Source organism: Podarcis cretensis (assembly GCF_951804945.1).
Source record: "Podarcis cretensis genome assembly, chromosome: 2".
Lineage (NCBI taxonomy): Eukaryota > Metazoa > Chordata > Lepidosauria > Squamata > Lacertidae > Podarcis > Podarcis cretensis.
Genome location: NC_137171.1, coordinates 24,355,124 through 24,382,240, shown reverse-complemented (window position 1 = coordinate 24,382,240; position 27,117 = coordinate 24,355,124). Strand labels below are relative to the sequence as shown.

At 45.2% G+C, this 27,117-nt stretch overlaps 1 protein-coding gene across 1 annotated transcript in view; it reads left to right on the top strand.

The window, feature by feature from the left end:
* RGS9 (regulator of G protein signaling 9) overlaps window positions 1-27,117 on the top strand; it is a 67,432-nt gene that overhangs the window by 15,796 nt on the left and 24,519 nt on the right. Inside the window, exons 4-11 of the mRNA XM_079965444.1 lie at window positions 5-111; window positions 3,862-3,913; window positions 7,073-7,131; window positions 7,971-8,047; window positions 9,841-9,922; window positions 14,426-14,488; window positions 22,974-23,003; window positions 25,732-25,793. Of these exons, the coding sequence (XP_079821570.1) occupies window positions 5-111; window positions 3,862-3,913; window positions 7,073-7,131; window positions 7,971-8,047; window positions 9,841-9,922; window positions 14,426-14,488; window positions 22,974-23,003; window positions 25,732-25,793 (532 nt within the window). The remainder of the gene's footprint in view (window positions 1-4; window positions 112-3,861; window positions 3,914-7,072; window positions 7,132-7,970; window positions 8,048-9,840; window positions 9,923-14,425; window positions 14,489-22,973; window positions 23,004-25,731; window positions 25,794-27,117) is intronic.

Here is a 27,117-nt window from a genome sequence, read left to right as displayed (position 1 = left end):
TTAGAGGCACTCAATTTGGGAAGTATGATTATCAGGTACGGCTACATCTATCCTCTTCAGGATTCGAAGAATCTGAATCTCAGACCAGACAGCAGCCTCTACAGGTTTCAGGTGAGCAGAGCAGTGAGCCACAATCAGAAGAAATGGAAGCCTGCTAAGGTCTTTTAGACTTTTCACATAAACCTCATTCACATATCAGGTTAAAACCTTTTTCAGTTCAAGGTTCGCATTGCTTCATAGACAACTGCACTGGGGCTGCAACCCAGAGGAACCGGGACTCGAGCTGCAGAGGGAACTCTTTACATTTCTACAGTCAGCAGTGCTCCAGCCATGCAAAAAATGGACTCTCCATCCTAGCAAGGCCTTATCCCAGTTCAAAACACTTGAGCCCAAGGGAGGGGTGTGGCCTAGGAAGAAGGGGCATGGCCTGGGGGAGAGAGAGACTGTTGCATGTGGCCTGGAAGGCCCACTTGGCCTCTGGGCCTGAGGTTCACCATCGTTCCATGAAATCAAGGATAAAATTAACAATGGTTAAATGTGAAAGAGCAGCATGCTAATTCTTGTTGCTGAAATTGTGGGCGCTTTGTTCTTACCCGAAGGGACGTGGGTGGTGCTGTGGGTTAAACCACAGAGCCTAGGACTTGCTGATCAGAAGGTCGGCGGTTCGAATCTCTGTGATGGGGTGAGTTCCCTGCTCCTTCCAACCCAGCAGTTCGAAAGCATGCCAGTGCAAGTAGATAAATAGGTACCACTCCAGCAGGAAGGTATATGGCATTTCCGTGCGCTGCTCTGGTTCACCAGAAGCGGCTTAGTCATGCTGGCCACATGGCCCGGAAGCTGTACGCCGGCTCCCTCGGCCAATAAAGTGAAATGAGTGCCGCAACCCAGAGTCGGCCATGACTGGACCTAATGGTCAGGGGTTCCTTTAGCTTTTACCCAGCTCCAACTGGTGCCACTCTAGGGAGGAAATAAGCCAAAGCAAGGGTGCCAACGGGAATAAAATGGGGAGGGCAGGTAAGCCCCACCCCACATAATCAATTACAAAACGCCCACACCATTTGAATGGAATGCCCATCAACTTTGAGGGGTGCCTGCCCTCCCCCAATATTTTATTGGGGGGGGGGGGCAAATGGACCTCAGCCCATAGGACTTGGCTCCTGTGAGTCATAGTCTGGTTTGGCATCTTTACTGAACCGGGACTCGTTTTCACCAAACCACGAGTGGTAAGCCAGGAACAAACCTTGGCTTCAGATTGTGGTTCATTTGAAGAGAAACCACAAGCCTGGATTTGGATGTAATGAAAAGCCAGAGTATTACTAGTGCTGTAGCACGTGGGATGGGGGTCACAAACAGGGACCTTTCAAGCAACATCCATCTGCATGCTCCTTGTTCATGTTAAGCGATGCTTTTATTTTAACGATGGTTTAATCGGATAGGTGAAGTGGGCCACTGACGTTAAGACTTCTTTAAAGCCTTTGGCAATTCATTCCTGCATGAGTTCGCTCTTAAATCTGAGAAGCTTCTCACAGTCCTTTCAATCTGTGACTTTGCCTTATCTTTCACCTCGGTCCTTCTTTGTCAGCCTTTAGGAAACATTGAAAGATATCCTTATTTGGAAAACTTTTTCAGTGGCTTCATCGTGCTACATTTAGCTTTTTAAAATGTTTTAACTAGATTGTTTTAATGTTAGCAGGTGCGCAGCTCAAATAACTGCGTAGGGGTGCCATAGAGGAAGGGCTACAGCTGTAATTTTACTGTTCATTATTTTTATACTGTGATCTGTGTACATGTCACTTTACAAAGAGTAGGTATGACGGGTTTCTCCCCTCAGGGGTTCAGCAACCTAAAAATACACACAAGGAAAATTATTCTCTTCTTCGTTGGGTCCCTTTCCCGGCTGTGCTGCACTCTGAGGGCAGTTTTTGTTAACTCAGCAAGACCCCAGCACTAAGTTAGCCACAGGACATCATTTTTATTGCAATTTGCTTCAGTGTCCCCCTTTAAATGAATTTATTACTGATCTCCCTTTCTCCCTCTAGGTCTCCCTCACTCACCTTCTCTTTTAACCATGCAGCCTTCTGCCCTTGTACCCATCCTTACTTCTTTCACATTTTACCACCAAAAGTTGGCATCCCATAGCACTCTTGTTTTTGCTTTGAAATAATTTTTATTTGATTTTACAAGTGCAAAGTTATAACAATACCAAATACATGTTCATGTTTAGAGATTTCTCCGAATCTCCAGACTCACCACCATCCCCTCCCTGGGTCCTATTGTCAACATTTTCAACTGCATAATATTTCATCATCCATATTTTATATCTCTCCATATTGTCCATAGTCTTTGTTACATTACAAGTGTTATTAGAATCCTCCAGTGTTTTCATTTGTTTACAGTGGTCTCCTAAATAAATATTTCCCCATAGCACTCTTGCATTGCCACAAGCCTCTCATTTCTGTCACTCATCCAACATGTCTGTTTGTCCACCCCTTTCCCCCTCTTTTTCCCTCTCTCCCTTCGCACCATAGTGCTCACTAAGCCCAAGCAGAGCTTGTCTGAGGCCCTGGGTAGGAGTCGTTTTAGAATAAAGTTATAAACACAAACAAAAAAGACCTGGTTCCTTGCAGGACCCCCTGGGTGGCTTTGGCCTCCTAGGCCCAGGACAAGTGTACATTTGGGACCCGCACCCGTGTGGTCTGATGCTCGGTCTCTACCCCTATCTTGGTTACTTCCTCTTTCCCCATCTTACTGGGTCCTCAGTTGCTCCCTTTTCCTTCCTCCAGTTCCCGTTTTTCTCTGCTTCTCTTTATTGTTCCCCCACTCCACCCCATATGTACTTCTCCTCACTGAATTTGTCAGCAACAGTACACAAAAACTCTCATTTTTAACCCCCTGACAGAATCTGTCAGAGACCTGTCGCCTGGGAAGTTGGCAACAATCCAGGCGAAGAGGAAGCAATGGCAATGTAGTGACACAGCATCCTCCCATTTCCCCCCCTCTGTCTCTCTCACATACATACACAGGAAGGGTGTAGAGATGTTGGAAAATTCTGGTGGAAGGAGGAATGGAAATCGTTGATGTTCACTTACCCATCTCATTTCCTGGACAGACGTCAATTCGGCGAATTTGATTTGCATTCACTGTTGTTGTTATTTTCAGTCTGCAGCTGATAGTCTCCTATGCATAACTCTCTCCAGTTGCATTTGCATTGAAAGGAATGGTGTGGAATAATTGTGCAAAATTTCGCTATAGCAGACAGTGTGACCGAATAACATGGTTTTACGAAAGGCTGAAATGCAGTGGAATGGAAGCAGCACTGCACATGACAAATATGGGTCGGAACGGAAACCAATGCCTTCTTACATCCCTAGTTGGGTGGACCTTACCTATTTGGACCAGAAAGTGGGAAGGGGCCATGAACAATCATTTAAAAACCTCACAGTGGTGTTCACATAGGGAGAGATCTGTAGCTTCAACATCTCTCCAGTGAAAGTTACTATTCTGTGTTGTTAATATTTGTATAACCACCCTTCATTTGCAGATATCAGGGTGGCTCAGAGCATAAAAACACATGATAAAAACACAAAATACATATAGAAAGCAAGAACAGAAACAAAACAATAGCCCCCACCCCCAAAGATTGGGGGCTTGCCTCTCCCTGCCTTTTTTATTTTATTTGATTCTTTTGTTTTCCAGGCCTCATTCAGAATGGATATAAAATAGCTGAGAACATACATTTACAAAAACATGAAAAATATGCAGGGCTGCCATTCACATGCCAGCTGGTAGAATGATTTAGAAGAATTTAGTTAAAGAATCAATTGATAACCTGGGTCTTAGTTTTTGTGTTCTTTCTTACAGACACCGTATTTTTGGCCGACCCAGCAGTGGGCAGCAGATGATACAGACTATGGTAAGCCATAAGATCGGGGAGGTATTCTCTGCCCTTTTAGTGAAATCTTAAAGGTGTAGATCCATAGCTGTCAACTTTTCCCTTTTTTAAAAGGGAAATTCCCTTATTCTGAATAGGATTCCTCGCAAGAAAAGGGAAAAGTTGACAGCTCTGTGTAAATCATGTGCACTTGGAGGAAAAGATGGAGTAAGTGTTTGTATGAACTCCAAAGATGATGTTTGTAGAAACTAATCAGTTCTGGGAAAGGTCCAGTGGTACCTTGGTTTCCTAACATCTCTGTTGACGAATATTTGGTTTACGTACGTCGTAAACCCGGAAATAAATGCTTTGGTTTTTGAACACACCTTGGAAGTCGAACATGCCACGCGGTTTCCGCTGAGTGCAAGATCCTGAGGCCTAGCTGTCGGCTGTTGAGTCCTTGGTTTTCGAACGTTTCAGAACCCGAACGGTCTTCCGGAACGGATTACTTTCAAAAACTGAGGTACTTCACTTTGAAGAGGAGGGTACCCACTTACAATCTCATTTCAACTATCATTTTAAAAAAATGATTTATAAAACATTCAGATACTGTGGTACCTCGGGTTAAGAACTTAATTCGTTCTGGAGGTCCGTTCTTAACCTGAAACTGTTCTTGACCTGAGGGACCACTTTAGCTAATGGGGCCTCCTGCTGCTGCCGCACGATTTCTGTTCTCATCCTGAAGCAAAGTTCTTAACCCGAGGTACTATTTCTGGGTTAGCGGAATCTGTAACCTGAAGCATCTGTAACCTGAAGCGTCTGTAACCCGAGGTACCACTGTATATAATGCGTTGGACCCTTCCTAGGACTGTAGTACTTCAAGGTATGCATGGGATGTTCACATGTTTAAGCACCTCTTCATATGAAGGCAATCCATTCATATTGAAAACTGGCACCAAGGAGAAAGCTAGGTCAGAATCCCTTTTCCCTGACATGCTAGCTATCCACAGGCAGGGAGTTTTTAACATAGCAGAGCATTTGAATTTACAACCTTCCACCTGTAGTCTGGAGTGTAACAGTACAGGTAAAAGCTGTGTCCCCTTGATAATTCTGAACATCTTTAATTGCCTTAGGCCTGGTCAATGGTGTGGTAGCAGGTTCCTGAAACTATAGCCTCATAGACGCTGTTCCATGTGGCAAGTTGCAATGTGAAGCAGTACCTCGCACAATTCTGGCAGTGCTGAAACCACCGAAAAGAAGGATTGAAATGACATGTTAAGGCAATCCACACACAGAAAGCCAAGATGCATTGATTGCTATGCAAATTGGGCCATCTGTTTCTTATACTTTTTAGAGAATGTATGTGAATTTTGCTCCCCACTTTAAGCCTTAAATAAAGAATAAGATCATGGTTTATTAAAGAAATATTCCACAGTCTGATACACCCTTACGTGGGACTAAGTCAACTGAACTTTGGTTTAGCTCAGGGGTAGGCAACCTAAGGCCCGGGGGCCGGATGTGGCCCAATCACCTTCTCAATCCGGCCCACAGACAGTCTAGGAATCAGTGTGTTTTTACATGAGTAGGATGTGTCCTTTTATTTAAAATGCATCTCTGGGTTATTTGTGGGGCCTGCCTGGTGTTTTTACATGAGTAGAATGCACGCTTTTATTTAAAATGCATCTCTGGGTTATTTGTGGGGCACAGGAATTCGTTCTTCTTTTTTCAAAATATAGTCCGGCCCCCCACATGGTCTGAGGGATGATGGACCCGCCCACGGCTGAAAAAGGTTGCTGACCCCTGGTTTAGCTATTAGTTTACTCAGAGTAGACCCATTGAAATGTATGGGCATTTCAACTGAGGTCTGTTCTTTTCAGTTGGTCCATTTTGCATATAGCTTGATTGGATACGGCCCTTACTTTTGCATAAACGTGCTACAGGATTGGACTAAACTTCTTCGGCTTAATTTGGTTTGTGGAATGTGTTATTAGAAATGTGTTAATTTGGCTCCTTAACTTGCCTTCCTCTGCACCTCACTGCCGCATGAATATGTAGCTGAGACACCAGAAATTAGCAAACTGGCTTTAACCAGACCACAAGGTTAGAATTCACAGCGGGAAAATAAGAAAAGAGCAATGAAAACACCACACAAATTGAACAAACCGACACACACACCCTCAGAACATTTTCTCATGCACGACACCAATTTTATGTTGAAATGAAACTGCCGTTCCTTTTCCTATCATGTTGGTATTAGCCAAACCTGCAATTGTGCTGCATTCATTACCCTCTACCTGTGTTAATTATACGCTGCTTAAATTGCTAGCTTTTATGGACACACTGCCTAGTTAGGAGAAATAATTTCCATAGCTAGATATTTACCGTATTTCTTGCCCTATAGGACGCACTTTTTCCCCTCCAAAAATGAAGGGGAAATGTGTGTGCGTCCTATGGGGCGAATGCAGGCTTTCGCTGAAGCCTGCAGGCTTCGCGGACCTCTCTGCAAGCAGCGGGAGCGCTCCCACGGCTTGCAGAGAGCTGCCTGTTTGGGGGCTGGGGCGGGGGAAACTTGGGCCTCCCCCACCCCAGCCCCGCACCTGGGGGGGGAAATAACTTTTTTCCCTTTATTTCCCCCCCCCCAAAAAAAACTAGGTGCGCCTTATGGGATTGTGCGTCCTATAGGGCGAAAAATACGGTAGTTCAAAGAGCTTCAATAAGACTTCCGGATAAAACAAAGCGTGGGAAATTCTAGATGTGCATGCCAGGAAAATAGGAGCACTCTCTGCTGAATGGGCTTCTGTAGGAATTGTGATCATTTGTTTCTTGAATTCAAAGCCATTCAGAACAACATACAGCTGTTCTGATCTTAGTCCTATAAACATTAGTTCTATACACATTAAGAAAAAAGTTACATCACAGTGAAGCTTACTAACACCACTTAGAATATCCCCCCCTCCTACATTTGCCCTAAGCTTCCCGCTGCACCAGAGTTGTCACCATAATGCAGATTCCTTTCACTACTCCTGTGGGAATCACCTATTGTGAAAGACAGCATTGGCTGGAGACACAAGCTTATGTGGATCTTGCACCATGTGGATTCACCCGGGACAAAATCTTTATTTGGAAAAGATGTAATTTTACTTTTCTTTCACTGGGCCTTCTCATTAATTACATGTGTATGTTGTTGTTTTTCATCCCCAGCCATCTACCTAGCCAAGAAAAATATCAAAAGAAAAGGAGTTTTAGAAGAATATGAAAAGGTAAGAAAGTATTATGGCATCTTGTGCAAGCTTTTGGCTAAGCATCTTTTGTGCAAGCTTTTTGGTTAACCAAAGGTTGAGGGGCCCCAGTGGGACGTTCATAGAAGGCTGCACCAGTATGCATGATGTCGAGAGATGCCACAGGGATCGGCGCAGCCTGGTGTGAGGTCACATTGGCCTGTGCAGTGTCTCCAGGTGCTGCAGGAATCCATGCTGACTAGTGGAAGGTTGCACCAGACTGTGCAGCGTTGTATGTGACGACATGTGTTCGCCCCGCCCCCCCATTCTTGGGGGCAACCTGCGCCTCTGGTAAAGCACATCCATGGCGGTGGAGCATTAAAGCTCAGTAGTGGAACATGTGCTCTGCATGCAGAAGATCACAGTCTCTGACATCGGTCTGGCAGGGCGCCACTGCAGGTTAACTGCAGAAAATACTGGGCTACCTAGGCTGATGATCTGACTTAGCAGAAGGCAACTTCTTGTGTTCCTGTAATTCAGCCATGGACTACCAAGATTAGCAGCAGCCCTGAGCTTTTGGATAGCATGTAGTCCCAACTGTAGTGTTTCCGCCCCCACTTCTCTACTTTCAGATTTTGGTTCCCCCCCTCACCTATTAAACTACATCTGTTAAACAAATTTGTCAGCTTAAATATACACCAAATTGCTACAACAGCAGTGGGCTAAGTTAATAAATCTTACTGAGAAATCTCATCAATCTTACTTGTTCCGTGTTTCGTACGTGTGGCCGTGTGCTGTAGCACTTTATCACATCCTTCGTGCTGTGAGCGAAACAGAAGTCTGTGTCTTTCCTTGCTGTCTCACTGCTGCTGTTTTTCCAGGAAAATTATAACACGCTGCACAAAAAAATCAACCACAAATGGGACTTCGTTGTTATGCAGGCCCAGGAACAGTATAGGTGAGATGCTTAACACTGTTTCCCCCCCTCTTTTCGCCTTTGTTTTGAGTGATGCAGTGAGCAGTAAGCAATTTTCAAGTTCTCAGTAGCCGAGGAATTATAGCACATTCCCATTCTCTCTAAAACAGCTATCAAAAATTGACACGGACTCCTGCTACATCTGTGAAACTCTGCCTTCGCTTTTGCACCTGCCTGTTACCAAATGAGCTTGCAGTTCTGCTTACAAATAACCACACTGGTGGCAGTTTGTGCTGCCTGCTTGAAAGGGGTAAATACTGCTTTCTGTCAATGCAGCTTCATTTTTCTCTGATAATGAGGGTGCCTGACTTGGAAATCCATTTTCAGAGAACTCTTCTACTGATTCTCAGTAGCAGGTTTTTATTTTTTTTTTAGAGCTGTTGGCAGTAGCTGCTCTTTTGCACTGGCGGGCTCATGGTGCTGGTTTCAGCTAGTGGAATTGGGGTGGTTGGATCTGGCTCAAGCTGTCGGTGTTTGGTGATGTCCATCGATATCTTTGGCCATGTACTAAGCCAGGAAACCTTAACAAAATGTCTTAAGTGAGTCTACAAAAGCAGAGATGCTGTGACCTCTGTGGTTGCTGGTTAAATGGCCTTTCCTGTGAGATAACTTGAAAGGATGATTGTGCTCACACTTAGGGAATGTGTCTTGTCCTCACATCAAATTCGGTAGTAACCATTGTAACTTTCCCTTTACCAACAAGGTCTGCAGGCTCTTCACTGCAGTTTGTCCATTGTCTGCTTGCACAGCATCTGTGGTATTAACTCCTCCCCAGTTTGGTGTCATTTACAAATTTGATGAGTCATCCCCTTAATTCCTTCACCCAATATATAAAAATGTTGAACAGTAATGGGCCAAGAACAGAATATTGTGACACCCCACTTGTCACTTATTTCCAGGATTATGAATAACCATTAGTGAGCATTCTTTGGGGCTGGTTGATTAACCAGCTACAAATCCACCTAACAGTCACCTCATCCAGTCCACATTTTACCAGCTTCTCCGCAAGAATATCATGGGGACTTTGTCAAAAGCCTTACTGAAATCAAGATACACTGTGTCCACAGCATTCCCCTGATCCACCAAGTCTATCAGAGAGAGAGAGAGAAAGAAATTCGTCTGGCATGACTTCTTTTTGAGAAACCCCTGCTGCATCCTAGTAAACAAAGCATCCTTTTCTAAGTGCTCACCGACAGACTGTTTAACTATCTGTTCTATCTTTCCTTGTATTGACATCAATAGTGACCTAGGTCTTCCTTTTCCCCAACTCCACTCCTCAGGTGCCCCACCAAAAATTCTAAAATGCTGGTTGTGATTTGAGCAGTCTGGTAGATGTGTGGAGCCCTTGGGCCAGGGAACTTTCTGTTCCCTCCTATCATTCTGTGGATAGTTATTTTATTCTATTTAAGTAGCCCACTTTGTACGTGGTTCACCATGGAAAAGTAGTGTCTGGATAAACAACACTGATGGTGATTTTAGGGGGGGGGGGAATTCTACTCTGACTTTTGGTTCAGTCGCTAAAGGGTATAGTCATGTGGACAGGAGAGGAAGGATGGGAGGAAGAGTGCCTATATCCAAAAAGGAAAATACTCACAGTAAAATCGTAGGCAGTGGACCATTCTGGAACATGAGAATTAAGAAATAATTTCGTTATACACCAAATTCCTGGTCCATGTTATGTTACTTGCCAGGGATGTGCAGGTAGTCCTGTGACAGGGAAGTGGGCCTATTCCGCTTTGATTTGTTGAAATGACACTTCCCTCCTGAATTTGCAGGACAGGAAAAGAACGAAAGAAGGAAGATCGATATGCTCTGGACTGTCAGGAGAAAGCCTATTGGCTAGTGCACCGAACAGCTGTAAGTGAAGAATAGACATATCTAGTAAACAATGTGGTTCTGTGATTCTCATTAGAATAATAATAATAGGATCATATTATTGTAGAGTTTGAAGGGACCCCAAGGGTTATGTGATCCAACTCCCTGCGCTATAGTTTTGCACACCCGAATCGGTGAGTACAAAGAGGTCTAGGGGGCTTTGGCTTAACGTTTCCTTAGAATGAAGGTCATGGGAAGCTGTGGTTTCTTTCTGCCGTATGGTTTTATCTCAACGTATATGGAAACGGAGCATATGAAAGAGGTTCACAGCATGAACACCCTTATATTTTATGACACATCTTATTTCTGTAATTGTGAGTTGTTTGGAACAGTTTTAATATTGTGTTTTAACTGTTGCAACCCACCTGGGATCTTGGAGCAAAAGGTGGATGACAAAACTGTATTAGTAATACAGTCATACCTTGAGTTAAATATGCTTCAAGCTGAGCGCTTTCGGGTTGCGCTCCGCGTTGACCCGGAAGTAACAGAACGCGTTACTTCTAGGTTTCGCAGCTTGCACATGCGCAGACAGTTAAAATGATGTCACGCGTGGAAGAGATGAATTGCAACCCGCACATGCGCAGACGCAGGTTACATTCGCTTCAGGATGCGAACGGGGATCTGGAACGGATCCCGTTCGTATCCAGAGGTACCACTGTACAAATCTTGAGCCGCTATTAAGTTTTTGGTGGTTCTGTCCCCAAAACCGTGGCTTTGGATTCAGTAGAGGTGTCACGTCAAGTCAAGTTCAAGATGAGACTGACTATTCTTCAACACTTTCCTCCTGCTGGGGCCCAATTTTAGCTCACCTTACAGAAGCCTCTGTAGCTAGTACCGTATTTTTCACCCTATAGGACGCCCTTTTTCCCCTCCAAAAATGAAGGGGAAATGTGTGTGCGTCCTATGGGACGAATGCAGGCTTTCGCTGAAGCCTGGAGAGTGAGAGGGGTCGGTGCGCACCGACTCCTCTCGCTCTGCAGGCTTCACGGACCTCTCAGCAAGCAGCAGGAGCGCTCCCGCTGCTTGCGGAGAGTTGCCTGCATGCCGAAGCCTGCGCGCGCTGAGCTCAGTGCTCCAGGCTTCGCGAACCTCTCCGCAAGCAGCGGGACCCAGTGCTGGGCTCCCACGGCTTGCAGAGAGCTGCCTGTTTGGGGACTGGGGTTGGGGGAAACTTGGGCCTCCCCCTCCCCAGCCCCGTGCCTGGGGGGAAATAATTTTTTCCCTTTATTCCCCCCCCCAAAAAAAAACTAGGTGCGCCTTATGGGACGGTGCGTCCTATAGGGCGAAAAATACGGTAGCTTCTTTGGCAACCAGTTGCCTGTACTCTTTAGACATGCAAGGAGACAGACTTGACAAGAGCCGTCAACTTAACAAAGAGACTGGTTTGTCCACTTTGGCATTATCTTTTTTCTACAGAATCTCATCTCACAGTTTTAACTCTTGCAATAGGTAGTTTGGAATCACTGCAAGGGAGAAGGGAGGAACGGCTCTTCTGGCAGAGAGATAAGGACGCCCAGATATCCTGCTTCCTGCAGGTGGGGGAAGTGAGGCACAAGCTTGCACAGGAAGCAGCTGGGGTTTAAGCCCCTGTCTTCTGAGAACTGTGCATGCTGCATACATCTGTGTCGGGTGCATTTTGTTCCTTGAAGTCAGCTCCTGCAGCTTGACCTCAGTAATTGCAAAGGGGTTGCGATCGCACTCCCACCCGCCAAACGCAGCAGGAAGAATGGAGGCAAACCTGATACAGTGGTACTTCAGGTTACATATGCTTCAGGTTACATACGCTTCAGGTTACAGACTCCGCTAACCCAGAAATAGTGCTTCAGGTTGAGAACTTTGCTTCAGAATGGGAACAGAAATCGTGCTCCGACGGCGCGGCAGCAGCAGGAGGCCCCATTAGCTAAAGTGGTGCTTCAGGTTAAGAACAGTTTCAGGTTAAGTACGGACCTCCGGAAAGAATTAAGTACTTAACCCGAGGTACCACTGTACACAAACACACAGCACCACTGCCTCCTCTCATGGCCTGATCTATCCGCATTGATCTTTCCATACCCACAAGCGCTTTTGGGCAAATCTTCCATGCTGGGGAAAGACTCCAAGCTGTGGAGCGCAGCACCGAGTTTCTGTTATTTTGGAGGCACTTCTGGCAGATGCCGGTGGGGTGTTTTCCTGAGCAGTGCCGCACTGATCACAGCATGCTGCATGGCTCTGACACATGCCAAAGAGCTACATTCCCTAATCCCAAGCCATAATCAAAGATCCACTTTTAATTGTGCACACGGTGTAAGCGGCCAACTGAGAGCCCAGTGGTTAACAGACAGAGAAGGTATAAGCCTCCGGCAAATGTCAGGCCGTAATTGGAGCTTAGCTTGCAGGGGGGCGGGGAAATACCATCTGTAGAAAAGGCCCCTGTGCCACAGCAACCCCTTTGGTCCTAGTTCATCTTCCCTGCTGAATCCCCTTTGATCACACCAGAGCTGAATTTGGATCCTTCTCTTTCTTGAGCTGTTTCCCCTCTTTTCGCCCTTTTAAGATAGCGCTGGCTGGAGTTTAATTATTGATGGCCAAACTTCAGCAGACGTCAGATAGCTGATCAAAAACAAAGCTGTGCTCTAAGCAGATGCGACAGCGGTACCAGTCTGTTTGCCATGTCGAGGCACCCCCTTCCCTCACTGGGCAGGGTTTTCTCTGCATCGTCCCAAGTTCCCATGCCAATAATTTTATTTTATTTTTTGCTGAAAACACTCTTAGAAACATACAGAAGGTGCTGTTATCGTTCGGTTTGTCAGGTGCGATGAAAGACGAGACTCGCGTGCTTTTAAGAGACCTGATGAAAAGGAAAATTTGCCCAGTGATGCTTTTCTCAATTGTTCATTACCGTGGCCATTGCTAGGATAAGCCTGCTCACCCTTTCGTGTGCGGCGGCATTGCGGGACGGAGGAGGCTTCCCTGGGGCCCCAGTGGAGGAATTCAACCTGGCTGGGCTCTTCCTCATGGGCGGAGGGGGCATAAGCCTATCAGGAACCGGATCCTATGCCTGCACCCAGTGGTGGAGCTTCATGCTCCCCTTGGACCCGCCCCTCGCTCGTTTAAGCAGCCAGCACCCTGGCCTCAGCTGGATTCTTCCTGCGCCGGGTTTTCTCACCAGTCTCTTTGGTCTCTCATTATACGGGTTGGGGTATGGGAAGCCCGATGCCTGGTCCTGTAAGAACATCAGAAGACTTGAAGACTCGGCCACCTGGGATACTGGGCCCATAGCAAGTGTGTCAATGCCAGTGGACACTGCCAGGATGCCAGGGCTCTGACACCTGTCCAGTGGGGCTGGGTGCTAATGCTGAACTCAGCCACGGCTGTGCATAGTCTGTGCCAGCCTTCACCATTCTGGTGCCCTCAGAATGTTTAGGACTAAAACTCCCATTAGTGCCAACTAGCATGACTGTGCTGATGAGGGCTGATGGGAGTTGAAGTCCTAAACATCTGGCAAAAGGCTGGCAAAGGTTGCTCTGCACTGGAAATGAAATAGCGTTTTCCACCAAGAATTCTGTGCTCTGTGGAAATTTGCAAAATGGAACAAATTTGCATCTGTTTCCCCATAGCTGCTTATTTTTATGTATTGAATTAGCAGTTGCAGAATATTGAATTTTGTCTGCTTCTCTTAACCCTAGGAATAGCCCAGGGATTACTCAGGCAGAATTGTAGAGAACACACAACGCTAGCTGTGGATTATTAATTAATATTTCTGCAGCAAACACAACTAGAATAAAGGTCTTTTGTAATTTAGGCTTCTCTGGTGGACAAGCTGGTGGAGTTGGAGAAGTATTAGGAAAGTAAAAAAATTGGAGACCTTTTCGTTGGGGATAGTTTTGATGGAAATTCCCAGGTGTCAAAAAATTTTATTTATGTATGCCACTACTGTGGCCCATGTTTTGTTAGCCCCAAAATGGAAAACGTGTGAGGTCCCAACTAATGGCAACTTAAGCTGACGGAATATGCACAGCTTGCAGACTTAACATATAGAATAAGAGAACAAGAAGAACATACGTTTAGAGAAGATTGGAAAATGATTACAGGGGGAAATTGTGTACACTTGAAAACATTGGCAACATTAACATAAATTCAACAGTGTAAATAAGTTTTGATGGATGCAATAATGGAATAATGAATGGTTTAGTTTATGTAAAATATGCAGGGATTTATGATATGCAAAATGAACTATGGAAAGAGAAGAAGGGAAGTCACTCATATTTTAAGGATGTTTAAATGAGTATTCTAAATTGTAAAACAGAAGATATATATATAAATTTTGGAATATATATATATATATATATATATATATATAGAGGTCAAAAATTATTCCAAAATTTATTTGTCTTACCACTGGCAGCTAAATAATTGATGCAATCATACTTGATATTATAAACAATATTTTTTTAAAAACAACACAAATATGTAATTGTATGTTTTGTTGTTTTTTGACTGTAATAGCCAGGGATGCAGGACACACTTGACTATGGCTTAGACCGAGTAACTGATCCCTGTGAAAATACGGTAAACTAGGTAAGTTTGCATTCCTTAGTAGCACTCTGATTGTATTTTTGAATGGTGACAAAGCTTTCTGTATCTGCATTGTAAGGACATAAGACCTAACGAAGTCAAGATTGGGACTGAATGTCCGACAGCTGGGGGGTGAAAATGGGCAGATATGGAGGGGGTATGATGCAGTATTGAGAAGAGAAGACTCCCTGCAAAAGACCCTGATGTTGGGAAAGATTGAGGGCACAAGGAGAAGGGGACGACAGAGAATGAGATGGTTGGGCAGTGCTCTCAAAGCTACGAACATGAGCTTGACCAAACTGTGGGAGGCAGTGGAAGACAGAAGTGTCTGGTGTGCTCTGGTCCATGGGGTCACAAAGAGTCGGGCATGACTTAACAACTAAACAACAACATGATGCAGTATACAATCATTATGGAGTTCCAGAAAATGTTTGATCCACAGTGATCACTCAGTTTTGAGTACCAACAAAAAGTATGAGAGTGCTAACCATTTCTGCTGCTGGGTGTTTTCTTCTTCTGAATAGGAATAACAACTTAATACAAATATAATGTCTTGCTCAGGGTTTGTTTGACCTAGTTTTTACTAAGGCAGTCAACCTATATCCTAGCTATTTTTATTTCAGGGTGATATTAAACAAGGCGAAGGAGATCTGTGAGTGGAACCCCTATCGCTTTTGATTTGGGCAAATATGAGTTGCAGGGGAGAGGAACTGGGTCCAGATTGGGACTATAGTGTTGCAGGGAGAGAGGGCTTATCTATTTGCTTCCTTGTGCCATTTTCCAGGTGAAATAGGCTACAACTGCAGCTCCTGTTTGCTGCCTTAGGGAAAATTCATATGCCTGGGAATTTCCCCTGAGGTCGAATAGCAGCTTGGAACAGATAGGGGAGTCAAATTTCAGCAAGCAAACCAGGTGTAGGGGAAAAGTTAAACCCCTCCCTTCCACCAGTGCCCTGGTCCTGAACTGAACTGCATCCCTCCCACAGCCAAAATACAATGGTACCTTGGGTTACAAACACGTCGGATTACAAACACTTCGGGTTACAGACTCCGCTAACCCGGAAGTAGTACCTTGGGTTAAGAACTTTACCTCAGGATGAGAACAGAAATCGCGTGGCGGCGGCAGCAGCAGTGGTAGGCCCCATTAGCTAAAGTGGTACCTCAGGTTAAGAACAGTTTCAGGTTAAGAACGCACCTCCAGAACGAATTAAGGTACCACTGTATAAAGAGGTATGGGATGTGATTATGGATCTCTGCCATCTTACCTGACCTTCGGACTGCAGCTGGGATTTAATTAGTTTTTACGTGGAAGGATTTCGATTTAAAAACATCACGGGCACCTCATGGAAAAGGGGTCCTAGCCTACCTTCCCATATTAGGGTTCTGCATTGGAGTGGGGTTATTCGTGGGGGATATTCAGCCATGCAATAATGCAGAGGGAAGAGAAGCTCTGGCAGCAATAGTTTAAAGAGACAGAAGTTCTATTAGTTGTGACCCGAAGTGGTGCAGCCCACACCTAGCTTCCCTGCGTCAGATTTAAATTCAGTCAAGGCCTTAGCATGAATAGGATAAAGGTAAAGGGACCCCTGACCATTAGGTCCAGCCGTGACCGACTCTGGGGTTGCGGCACTCATCTCACTTTATTGGCCGAGGGAGCCGGCGTACAGCTTCCGGGTCATGTGGCCAGCATGACTAAGCCGCTTCTGGCGAACCAGAGCAGCGCACGGAAACGCCGTTTACCTTCCCGCTGGAGCGGTACCTATTTATCTACTTGCACTTTGACATGCTTTCGAACTGCTAGGCTGGCAGGAGCAGGGACTGAGCAACGGGAGCTCACCCTGTTGCAGGGATTCGAACCGCCGACCTTCTGATCAGCAAGCCCTAGGCTCTGTGGTTTAACTCACAGCGCCACCCACGTCCCTTCATGAATAGGATACTGTAGCTTAATTTTGTGTAGGGCAGGCTGAGAGCAGCGGTGGAGCAAGCCGATCGGGCACCTGGGATGGCGCGCATGCCCTGTGCCCACGGCAGGGCCAGCCGCTCACGGGAGCGGGGCGGGGCCAGCTGGGACAGGACGCTCTGTGGGGCCTCCAAGGAGTCTGCCTGCCTCCTCTCACTTAGTAGGCAGACCATTTGGGGCAGCGTGCAGCCTGTGGGCACCCAAGCCACCGCATCACTCCCAGGAGAGATGCGTGGCTCAGGCGCACTGCAGGCCTTGCAGCGAGTGCCGCCCGGCATTTTGCCACCCCCCTCAGTGGTGACACCCGGGGCGGACCACCTCCACTGCACCCCCTTCCTCTGCCCCGGCTGAGAGTACATTCTGTAGCCATGTTAACTTAGCTTCTCGCGGAGAATGAAGGGAATAGGGGAGACCGCAAACCAGGCAGTTGAAGTGATCTGTTATTTATGGGCCTGCAGCTGAAGGTGAGGCTTGTATGCTTCTTGTCCGAACCCTCTTTATAGCAATTGTTTTCATCAAACCCTGCGCAGTACTAATCAAACTTTCCATTTGCGTGAGGACTCTCAGCTGCAAATAATTGCGGTGGCCAAATGGGCTTGGTTGCCATGGAGACTGAAGAGGAGAGCTAAATGCTGAGGCTGAGGATTTACCTCTTACCATTAAGGGGAGGTGGCTGGCATGTCTTTTTTGAAAGAAGAACAGGAGTCTATGTCAGCCGGTAGGGGACCAAATATAGACTTCAGGAGGAGGCTATCATGCCAAGCTATGTCATATCATGCTTGTATTTACAGAGTCCTACAGAGAGGGAAGATTTTGGTGTGTGTTTTTAATGCTACAGAATGCTACTCTCCCCGGACCTGTTTACACATGCAAGCCTCGACACTTTCAGAACTCCCTGCTTTCCATCTTTTCCCCAATCCTGACTAATAAGGCTTCTGTCTTTTTAAAATCTCTTCCCTCCCTGCGATGTAGTTGAATGCTCCATTTCTCTTGAGACTCAGAAGCGCCTCTTCTGTTGGGGAGAGATGCAGATTGAATTGGGGTACTGGACGGGAGAGGCATTTCATAGTGAACTCATCAATGCTTCTTCACAATGAGCGGAAGCTGTGGGAGCAGCAGGTTGTAAAGAGACAGACTTAGAAGCAGAAAATTTGAGAGGCAGGAGCTGTGTGGGGAAGATGAGCTGGTTCCTCCCCTTCCTGGTGAGCAGAGCGGATGAGAGTACCTAGGACAAAATCGAGTCCCCGTCTTCCCCAGCAATTGCAGACAGACACACCTAAATGCCGGTGAAATGCAGCCCCTTAGTAATTGACAGACCAGCACAGTAGGAAGGAATTTGTGGCCCTGTAGATATTAATTCATGGGACGTGTATATTAATTCATGGGATGTGTAGATATTAATTACTGTAGATATTAATTCATGGGACGTGGGTGGTGCTGTGGGTTAAACCACAGAGCCTAGGACTTGCCGATCAGAAGGTCGGCGGTTCAAATCCCTGAGAAGGGGTGAGCTCCCGTTGCTTGGTCCCTGCTCCTACCAACCTAGCAGTTCGAAAGCACGTCAAAGTGCAAGTAGATAAATAGGTATTGCTCCGGCAGGAAGGTAAAGGGCGTTTCCGTGCACTGCTCTGGTTCACCAGAAGCAGCTTAGTCATGCTGGCCACATGACCCGGAAGCTGTACGCCGGCTCCCTTGGCCAATAAAGTGAGATGAGCGCCGCAACCCCAGAGTCGGTCATGACTGGACCTAATGGTCAGGGGTCCCTTTACCCTTACCTTTAGATATTAATTGGTCTCCAGCTCCCGTCAGCCATAGCCAATGATAAGGCCAACGATAAGGTATGATGGGAAGTGGAGTCTAACAATATCCACAGGACCACAGTGCTGGGCTGGTAGGATGCCTGAGTTCTTCTATAACAGATGCACTTTCAGGGTGACGGCATCTGGAGAACGCACACAACAGTTTGGGCTAGGAACGCACATCTGGAAAGGCCCACTGCAATTGTGCACAGGCAAAGATAGTTGGAAAACGTGAAACGCGTTGATGCTGTTTGGCCTCCTTTCCCTTAAATAAGTGTCCTGTGAAAATACAGATATAATATGTACTCTCATGGCAACTGGTATCAAATAGAGAAGTGAAAGCCTGATTGAAGGCAACAGAGGTTTGTTTGTTTGTTTGTTTGTTTGTTTGTTTGTTTGTTTAACACAAAAAGCGGTGGGGATTTTATGAGCCCGGTAGAGTGGGTAGTGATGGCGGGAGTGGAATCATATAAGTATCGTTGGGCTACATCTGTCTCCCTGCAAAGGAGAATTCTTTTGTGACTGGTTCACCAAAGGACCACCCCTTTCCGTATGATGAATTTATGGTCTAAATTTGAAACATGGAGGTTGTTTTTATAGATTTATGTATTTTGTGTTCTTTGTGTTTTATGTGCAGCTATATTTTGTGCTTGGAGTATTCTATAGCCTGCTTCACACTTCACGGCAAACCATACTTTGAAACAAACTATGGTTTAATGTGATTGAGCAGTGTGCTGAAAAGTTCTAGTTCTGCCCCTGTCCCACTCCTGCTGCTGCCACACTGCCAGGAAACAAGCAAGAGTCTGGTTTGTCATGAAATCTGAAACCAGGCTCATGGTTTGTTTCTCTTTAAAACCAGTGTTTCTCAAACTTGAGTCCCTAGCTGTCGTTAAACGACAACTCCCACTATCTCTGTCCACTGGTCCTGCTAGCTAGGGATGATGGGAGTTGTAGTCCAGCAACTGCTGGAGACCTAAGTTTGAGAAAAACAGTTCTAAACAAACTACAAGCGGTATCCAGGGTTTGTTCTTGGCTTATTAGTCATGGTTTATTTTGGAGGAAACAGCCCAAATAATAACATGCCAGACTCTGACTTCTTCCCTGGTGCTATGTTTTGTGATTAGCGTAAATCTCTTTGAAGTCCATACTGGGTAAACAGCATTTTTACATTTTTTAACTAGCTAATAGAGCGCAACAGGAACACTTTTGTATGGAGTCCCTTTGTCCAGGCCCTTTGCGCTTTGTTGTTGATCAATGTCAATGTCAAACGAGAAGATTATGTTAAATCTGGAGAGACACTTTCATGAGCTGCCGTTTCGATGTGGGGAAATGCAGCAAATAGCTTCTGTAAGACAGTTCAATGCATTGTGAGTTTTGTTACTGTTCTCAGTGAATTCTAGGATTTGTTCAGTTGAGTCCATGACCAGTAGAATATAGGGGTGACAACCCTAAACTAACAGCTTGTTGCATTTAGAGAAATTATAAATAGAGAATGAATAGTAAATAACAAAGTGATGACTAAAATGGAAGGGGGGGGAAACAGTATGGACGATACTATTCACGTTGGAATAGCAAATATGATAACCATTTAATTAAGAGCTTTGTTGCTTTCTGAAATAGTTAATTAACCATTTCCCCCCTGTCTTTCTTTTCTCTTTCTTTCCAGTTTATTTTTTCTGGGATGTGTGCATGGCCTTCCTGTCTGTGAAGTCCTGGGTTGATTGTTCCGTAGAAGACTAAAGCTCTATAACCTCCATATGAGTCACATTCTGTTATTTCACCTCTGTTCCCCTTATACAACTGTACTGTGTACCTAAGAAACATCATCCTTGGAAATGAAGATTAATGGGAATGAGGGACGGATCTAATTTAAATTAGCAACTTTTTTATCTTTTAATGCAAAACCTTTGCTTTCTGTGGATTAGCCACACAATTCAATTAATGTTTCCTGGGAACTCTGATGGGATCTAAGTGTAACTTTGGACTTTTCTAATGGGATGATGAACTGCCTAAACATGCAAAAAAGTTTCCATTTTAGAGTCACGCACCAGGTGAAGTCTGTGGGTGCATTTTTAACCCCCCCCCAAATATCAGTTAATGGCCGCCATTCACTCCTAAGGGGGAAATCAACGTGCTTCAATTGGGGGCAGTTCTGCCCATCACCCCTGACACAGTTGCCCAGCCTCAAGGACTCCATTGGGGAAGCCTTGGGGAAGCTACATTGACAGACAAGCCATCTGTTGAACTTGGCATTCAGTTTGGGCACATGTATTTATGTGACTTTCAGATCAACAACCACAGGGATAGATTTCCTCACTGCATTGTGCACTTAAATCACATGTAAAGTCAAATGCGCAATGTAGCTTGTGAAGAAGTCCTCATACAGTTGTAAGTTTTGATACAGTTCATTGTTGTCTCCTGATTGTCAGACTTTTTAAGTGTTCACAGCATAGTTCCAGAAGTCAGTGGCATGAAGCAACATCTACTGGTATTCCCTATGCTGTAGCATTGCAGCTGGCAGAAAGCCCTGGTTCATCCTAAGAAACTAAGGGTGTTGATAGATGAGACATTGGCAGGACCTGCAAGCTGTCATTTCCTAAAAATTTTAACAACCACAATTGGCCCTGGCATCACTTGGGACTGCAGTGCTGGGAAAAGTAGGTTAACCTTCCCCCAAAATGCTGTTTTCCTGTTGAAAATTGCACCTGTCTCTGAACACAGGGGCAAAATATGCAGGTATTATATAGACACTATGTGGCTCTTCAGGACGTGGGTGGCACTGTGGGTTAAACCACAGAGCCTAGGGCTTGCCAATCAGAAGGGCGGCGGTTCGAATCCCCGTGACGGGGTGAGCTCCCGTTGCTCGGTCCCTGCTCCTGCCAACCTAGCAGTTCGAAAGCACGTCAAAGTGCAAGTAGATAAATAGGTACCGCTCCGGCAGGAAGGTAAACGGCGTTTCCGTGCGCTGCTCTGGTTCGCCAGAAGTGGCTTAGTCATGCTGGCCACATGACCCGGAAGCTGTACGCCAGCTCCCTCAGCCAATAAAGCGAGATGAGCGCCCGCAATCCCAGAGTGGGCCATGACTGGACCTAATGGTCAGGAGTACCCTTACCTTTACCTTATGTGGCTCTTCTGGTGTCATGTCATATTGACCTGGTTTGGACAGTCAACTCATGGTTAAATAAGCCAGGATATGCATGAGCTCTGCACATCTTCACATAGCTTCTTTGCTTCCGCTCCACTCTTTCTGTTGCGAGATCAGCTAAGCAAACCAAGAAGCTGAAGTTAGCTATAGCTTCCTGCTAGATCTGAACCAGCAAACCATAATAATAATAATAATACTAATTTATTATTTGTACCCCGCCCATCTGGCTGGGTTTCCCCAGCCACTCTGGGCGGCTTCCAACAAGGATGAAAAATACACTAACCATAGCTAATGGCTTCTTGTTGAGCCAGGAAATTAAGTAATGGTTTAAAGCTGGCTTTCAAATCCAGATGTGCTTGGAAGCCATTCTCTACAGTGCCTGGTTTGGACATCATGGGAGGCTGTGATTAATCACAGGGAAGGTTCTACATGCAAGGTGCCCAGAGCTTCATGCATGCTCAGTGATTGTCTAAAAGCAGCTATTGTGTCGATTAATTCTTGCATGCTTTTATTTGGTAAGCGCTGTCCCTTTACATATTGGATTAAGGGCCTAGCTACATGTTACACACTAGTGTGTATGACAGTAGTTCAGTCCTGCTCTTTAAAAAGCAAAGCCACTTGAAGGGGTGGGGAGCACGGGTGCTAAAATCCCTCCCTTCTAGCTGTTTTCTGGGAAAACCATCTTCCATGAAATGCAAATATCCATTTGGAATCCAGCGGGGTGGGTGGGGTAGAAGTTGGGGAGTTTTGAGTAGAAATCTGGCTGACAAATCCCTTGCCCTCCTCAAATGGCTTTCCAAGAAATAAAGAAAGAGAACGGGCGCCCACATCCTATTGCATGCATTTGCATATTACAATTAGTTAGCCCCTTACACATGGCAGGTTTGCAAGGCATGAGCTGAGTGCGTACTTGGATGTCATAGAAGGAAAAGGGCCTCCACAAAACTTGGAGGCTTTCCTGACAGCCCTCGCTTGGCGTGCCTCTCCTCTGTTTCCATCTGCTTATTCCAAACAAAGTCACGGCATGATACTTCAAAGGGAGCTGCAGGAACAAACAGCCTGCAGTTAATTTCTAGCTTTCAGTTGCTTGCTGGCTGGTGGATGACACATAACACCAACTGAGCTATTTAAATAGCAGCATAAGCACAGCAGATATTGTTTCTGAGGCTTTTAATTGCTATGTTTATGTTTTGCAATATGTCAGTTCCTGTCGCCTTTAACTAATACTGAATGATCTAATCCCTGTCTCCTAAATGAATCTGTATTAGCTCTATTAGAATAACCCTGTAATTAAATGCACACACATATATGGGCTGAGAGGGGAACAGGCAATGCTATCTGCAAAGTTAGGCTTTACAAAATCGTACAGCGGGTGGAAAACTCTTCACATCAATGTTCTCTTTGTTAAATAGGCTCAGTAGATGCTAGTCTGAATTTAGCACTAATTGTTAAAGTGAGTTGGGTAGAGAGCAATGCACTATTTGTTCAGATACAGCTTTTTTGAACACCCATTCAATTATTATTGTTGTTGTTTGTTGTTGTTATTATTTTGCTACCGTGTTCCTTTCTTTTACAGAAAAAAACCATGGATGTTTACAGGAGAGAGGTAATTTCTTTCCCACATATTAATCAGTGATTGTTGCTGCTGTTAATAACGAGTAATAATACGGTCCTGGTAAAAACCTCATTTTCCTTGAAACCTTATTCACAAGCCTTCAACTAAGTTTTACTCAAAGTAGACCCATTAAAATGAATGCTGGCAAGAGTTTTCCACTTCTCACAGCATGCTGTGGCAGGGGGTGGTGGGTGGGGGAGAGAGAAGACTATGGCAGAAAGAGAGATGACAAGAAAACAAGATGGCAGAATGAGAGGAGGGCTGGCCACACCCACTTTTGACCCCTGGTCCCCATCTGCCATTGGGCTTTGGTCCCATTCAAGGCCAGCATGCAGCCTCCAGCAAATCAACTCCAAGGGAATATCGTCCTTAACGATCCCGGGAGGGAGGGATTTGTACTTCTGCTTTACAGGCAGCCAGATAAGGATTCTTGGGGAGCTACAATCTGGGTTTTCTATCTCTTGTGTCCTTGGCATGGCAACAGCTTTCCCCTCCAACAGTATTTCATGATACCTTGGTGCAGAAGATCTAAAATCCTCCCCCTGCCATGGTAAAATATATAAAATTCCAAATTATTTAATCGTTGGTGAAGGTTTGATAACCCCTCAGTCCACACATGCTGTTTAATTGCAGGGACAGCTCTTTGCCCTCGCTCCCCGACTCCCCAGCTACCAATGCTCAGCCCAAATTACCAACTTGAGACCACATGTAGTGCATTTGCACTTACATGTCAATTAATGTACAATCCTCACAGTTCACCCACCCATGCACAAGTGTGTGTGTTTGAGACTTCATCCCATGTTGGTCCCCTTGACTAGCCACGCCTCACATTGTTGCAGATGGAGGTGACTGTAGGAATAGCCCAGACTGGGCTCTTTGCATAGCAGGGGATGCGTGGATGGAAGAAGAGCTCTGCTCTGGACCAGGCCAAGGGCTCATCTAGTCCAGCGGTTTGCTCTCAAAATGGCCGACCAGATACCTACGGGAAGCCTCCAAGCAGGGCTTTAAAAAACACACACTATTTAACCATTTTTTCGATACAAACATCAACCACAAAAGACACATACAACAAAAACCATAATAACAATAATAACACAATTTGACAATTCAGATTTGAATACACATATACCTATGACTACACCTTTTTAAACAATATTTCCCCACCTCTCTCTCCTCCCCCTACTTCCCACCAATATCCGCCTTATCGCTTAAGGCGGATTCGTTCCATATTTCTTCATATTTATCCATTCTTATTTTGTGTCGACATGCAGTTTGTTCGTATGTAGCTAATCTGTCCATATTATCAATCCATGTGCTCAGTGGAATCTTTTTGTGGCTCTTCCAGTTCATCAAAACAAGTTTTTTTGCTTCTAATATAGCACGGTACACCCATTTTTTTTGCTCCCTTGAAATCTCCCACATTTCCATAATATAATTTAGAATTAAATTCAATTCCCCTAAATAACAATTTATTTTTATTACTCTTGCTGTAAATATCCTCACCTCACACCAAAATGATCTTATCATCGGGCAGTTAATCAACATATGTACTAAGTTCACATTTTTACTCCCAGCAGTTGTCTGCACTTGTTATTTTCTTCTGGTATAATTTTGCTGGAGTCCAGTGGACTTTGAATATTATTTTCTGTTGAATAAGTCTTAGTCTTAGATCCATAGAGGCTATTTCTGTTGATTTTATACTTGACTCCCATGTATCATTTGTTATCTGTACCCCTAACTCTAAACTCCATTTTTGTCTTTCACATTCTAAATCATATTTCTTCCTGTTGAGTAGGGTTTTATATAGTGCAAGTGTAGAGTTTTTTGTTTTTGTTGCACTCTCCCCACCTGTGATTCCTGGCAACTGGCATTTGGGGACACGCTCCCTCTGAGAGCCAGTGTGGTATAGTGGTTAAGAGCGGTAGTCTCATAATCTGGGGAACCGGGTTCGCGTCTCCACTCCTCCACATGCAGCTGCTGGGTGACCTTGGGCTAGTCACACTTCTCTGAAGTCTCTCAGCCCCACTCACCTCACAGAGTGTTTGTTGTGGGGGAGGAAGGGAAAGGAGAATGTTAGCCGCTTTGAGACTCCTTAGGGTAGTGATATCAAATCCAAGCTCTTCTTCTTCTGACAGAGGAGGTTGAATGTGGCCATCATCATCAATCAGTGGTGCCTCCTTCCCAAAGCCCAGGAAGCTTCTGCCCAGCTTAGGGAGGGAGGCGCAATGCTCACATGCGCAACGTCAGGACATCAAAACATTGCTCATGTGCCATCGCCCTCACAAACTGGCACCTCTGGCCCTAACTGTTCGCCTATGAAAAGTTTCACCACACACCACTGATCATCATCATCAACAACAACATTATCATTTATTAAATTTGCATACCTCCCTTCCTCCGACGATCACAGAGAACACAAAACGCATAATGAAACAAAAGCTAATCCAATAGCCCTGCTCCCACAAGCACATCTAAAAGGCCCTAGTAGCTTCTGATAGCCTTCTCCTCCATGAATGGAGCCTTCCAAATGGTATCTGCTTCAACTTCTTGTATTTCCATTGTGAGAATTTTACAATGCAGGAAGCTGATTTCTGGACACTCACCTAGGTAACCTTCTTATAAGGGTATAGGAAACCTCTTGCTAGCTTCTTGGTGGATGAGGATTTCTCGCAAGTGCCTGTGGTTCTGCTGACATAATGAAAACCTTTTTCCTGCTTAGATCATGTACTACCAGCAGGCCATAATGAAAACCACAGTAAAGTCCTCTGTCTCCCTGGGAGGGTAAGTGCTAACTTTGTTTTAAAGCATAGCATATTATGCCCTTCCATTTATTAGTGATTGAGGGCTTACACGCACTTAACTTTTCCGCCACTCTTTCCAAGCGCAGTCCGTGACTTAAAGCTTTTTGTCCAAGCACACCCACCCACCCCATTTTTCTTTTGTTTGTTCCGGAGCTTTCCCTTTGAAAACCCACTCTTTAAAGCTCAATCAGAGCAAATGTCAATCCACAGAAAACCTGCATTGATGCTTGCTCCGATTCAGCTTTAAAGAGCGGGTTTTCATGGGGAAAGCTCAGGGCAAAAAATTAAAAATGCTCGGACACACGAGTGTCACAGCACAGGCCACTGTCTAGAAAGAGTGGGCCCAAAGGTCAGTGTGGATAGGCCCTAATTCAATACTTTCAATAATGTGATTTAGCTAGTGATTATTTTAAAAAGAAAAGAAAAGAAATGGCAGGAAGGGTATCTGTTTTGAGCTTTGCCCTTTCTGACCTGGAAGCCTTTCTTTCTAATCTCAGATCATAGAACCATAGAATTGTAGAGTTGGAAGGCTCATCTATTCAAGGCTAAGTTACACGAATCCACCTCCGTTCAAGAATTCCTGGCCTGAACGGAATAGGGCAGTGGGGAGTCTCTTCTCTTCGCCTGATACACTGCCTGCCCCTGGGAGACATCGCCATGTGAATCTCCCCCTCTGAACTCTCCTGCTCTTTGTCAGGCTGGGCCACTGAATGCTCCCCATCCTCCACAGGCTGGGAAAGGGCAGGGGGACAGAATCTTTCCCAGAGGAAGCATCTAGAAGCAGGAGCTTTCTATTAGCCTAGAGGGAAGCCAAAGCTAAGGGGACCAGATGCACGTCAAATTACACTTGCTAAAATTCCCTGTTCTGCACAACTATTGAAGAAAGTGCAGGATCGCTTTATGGTTTTGCACCTGGCCTCCTCAGCCAAAACGGTTGTCTGGTTTCTGGCATGCATGAGCAAGCAATAGCTGGAAAGCACTGCCAGGTTGAAAAAAAGCCCAGGTGCATGCGTGCACCGAAGCATGCAAACACCAGGAATGCAGCCAGGTTTTTGAGTTTTTAAAGTAAGATAACACAAAGTTGGATACCTGCCAGGTTGAGTGTCTGCTAACGGAGGCCCAGCTCCCATCAACTCATTGCATGATTAAGCAAACTGGTTGCCTAGAAACATCATTTGGTGCAGCTCTTCCTGGACATTGGCACTTCAGACTGCAGGTTTTAATAATCTCTCATGTTAAAATAGCTTTCTAGAGAGAAACTACCATATCTACAGGAAGGCTAGGCTATGCCACTTTCCCTCCAT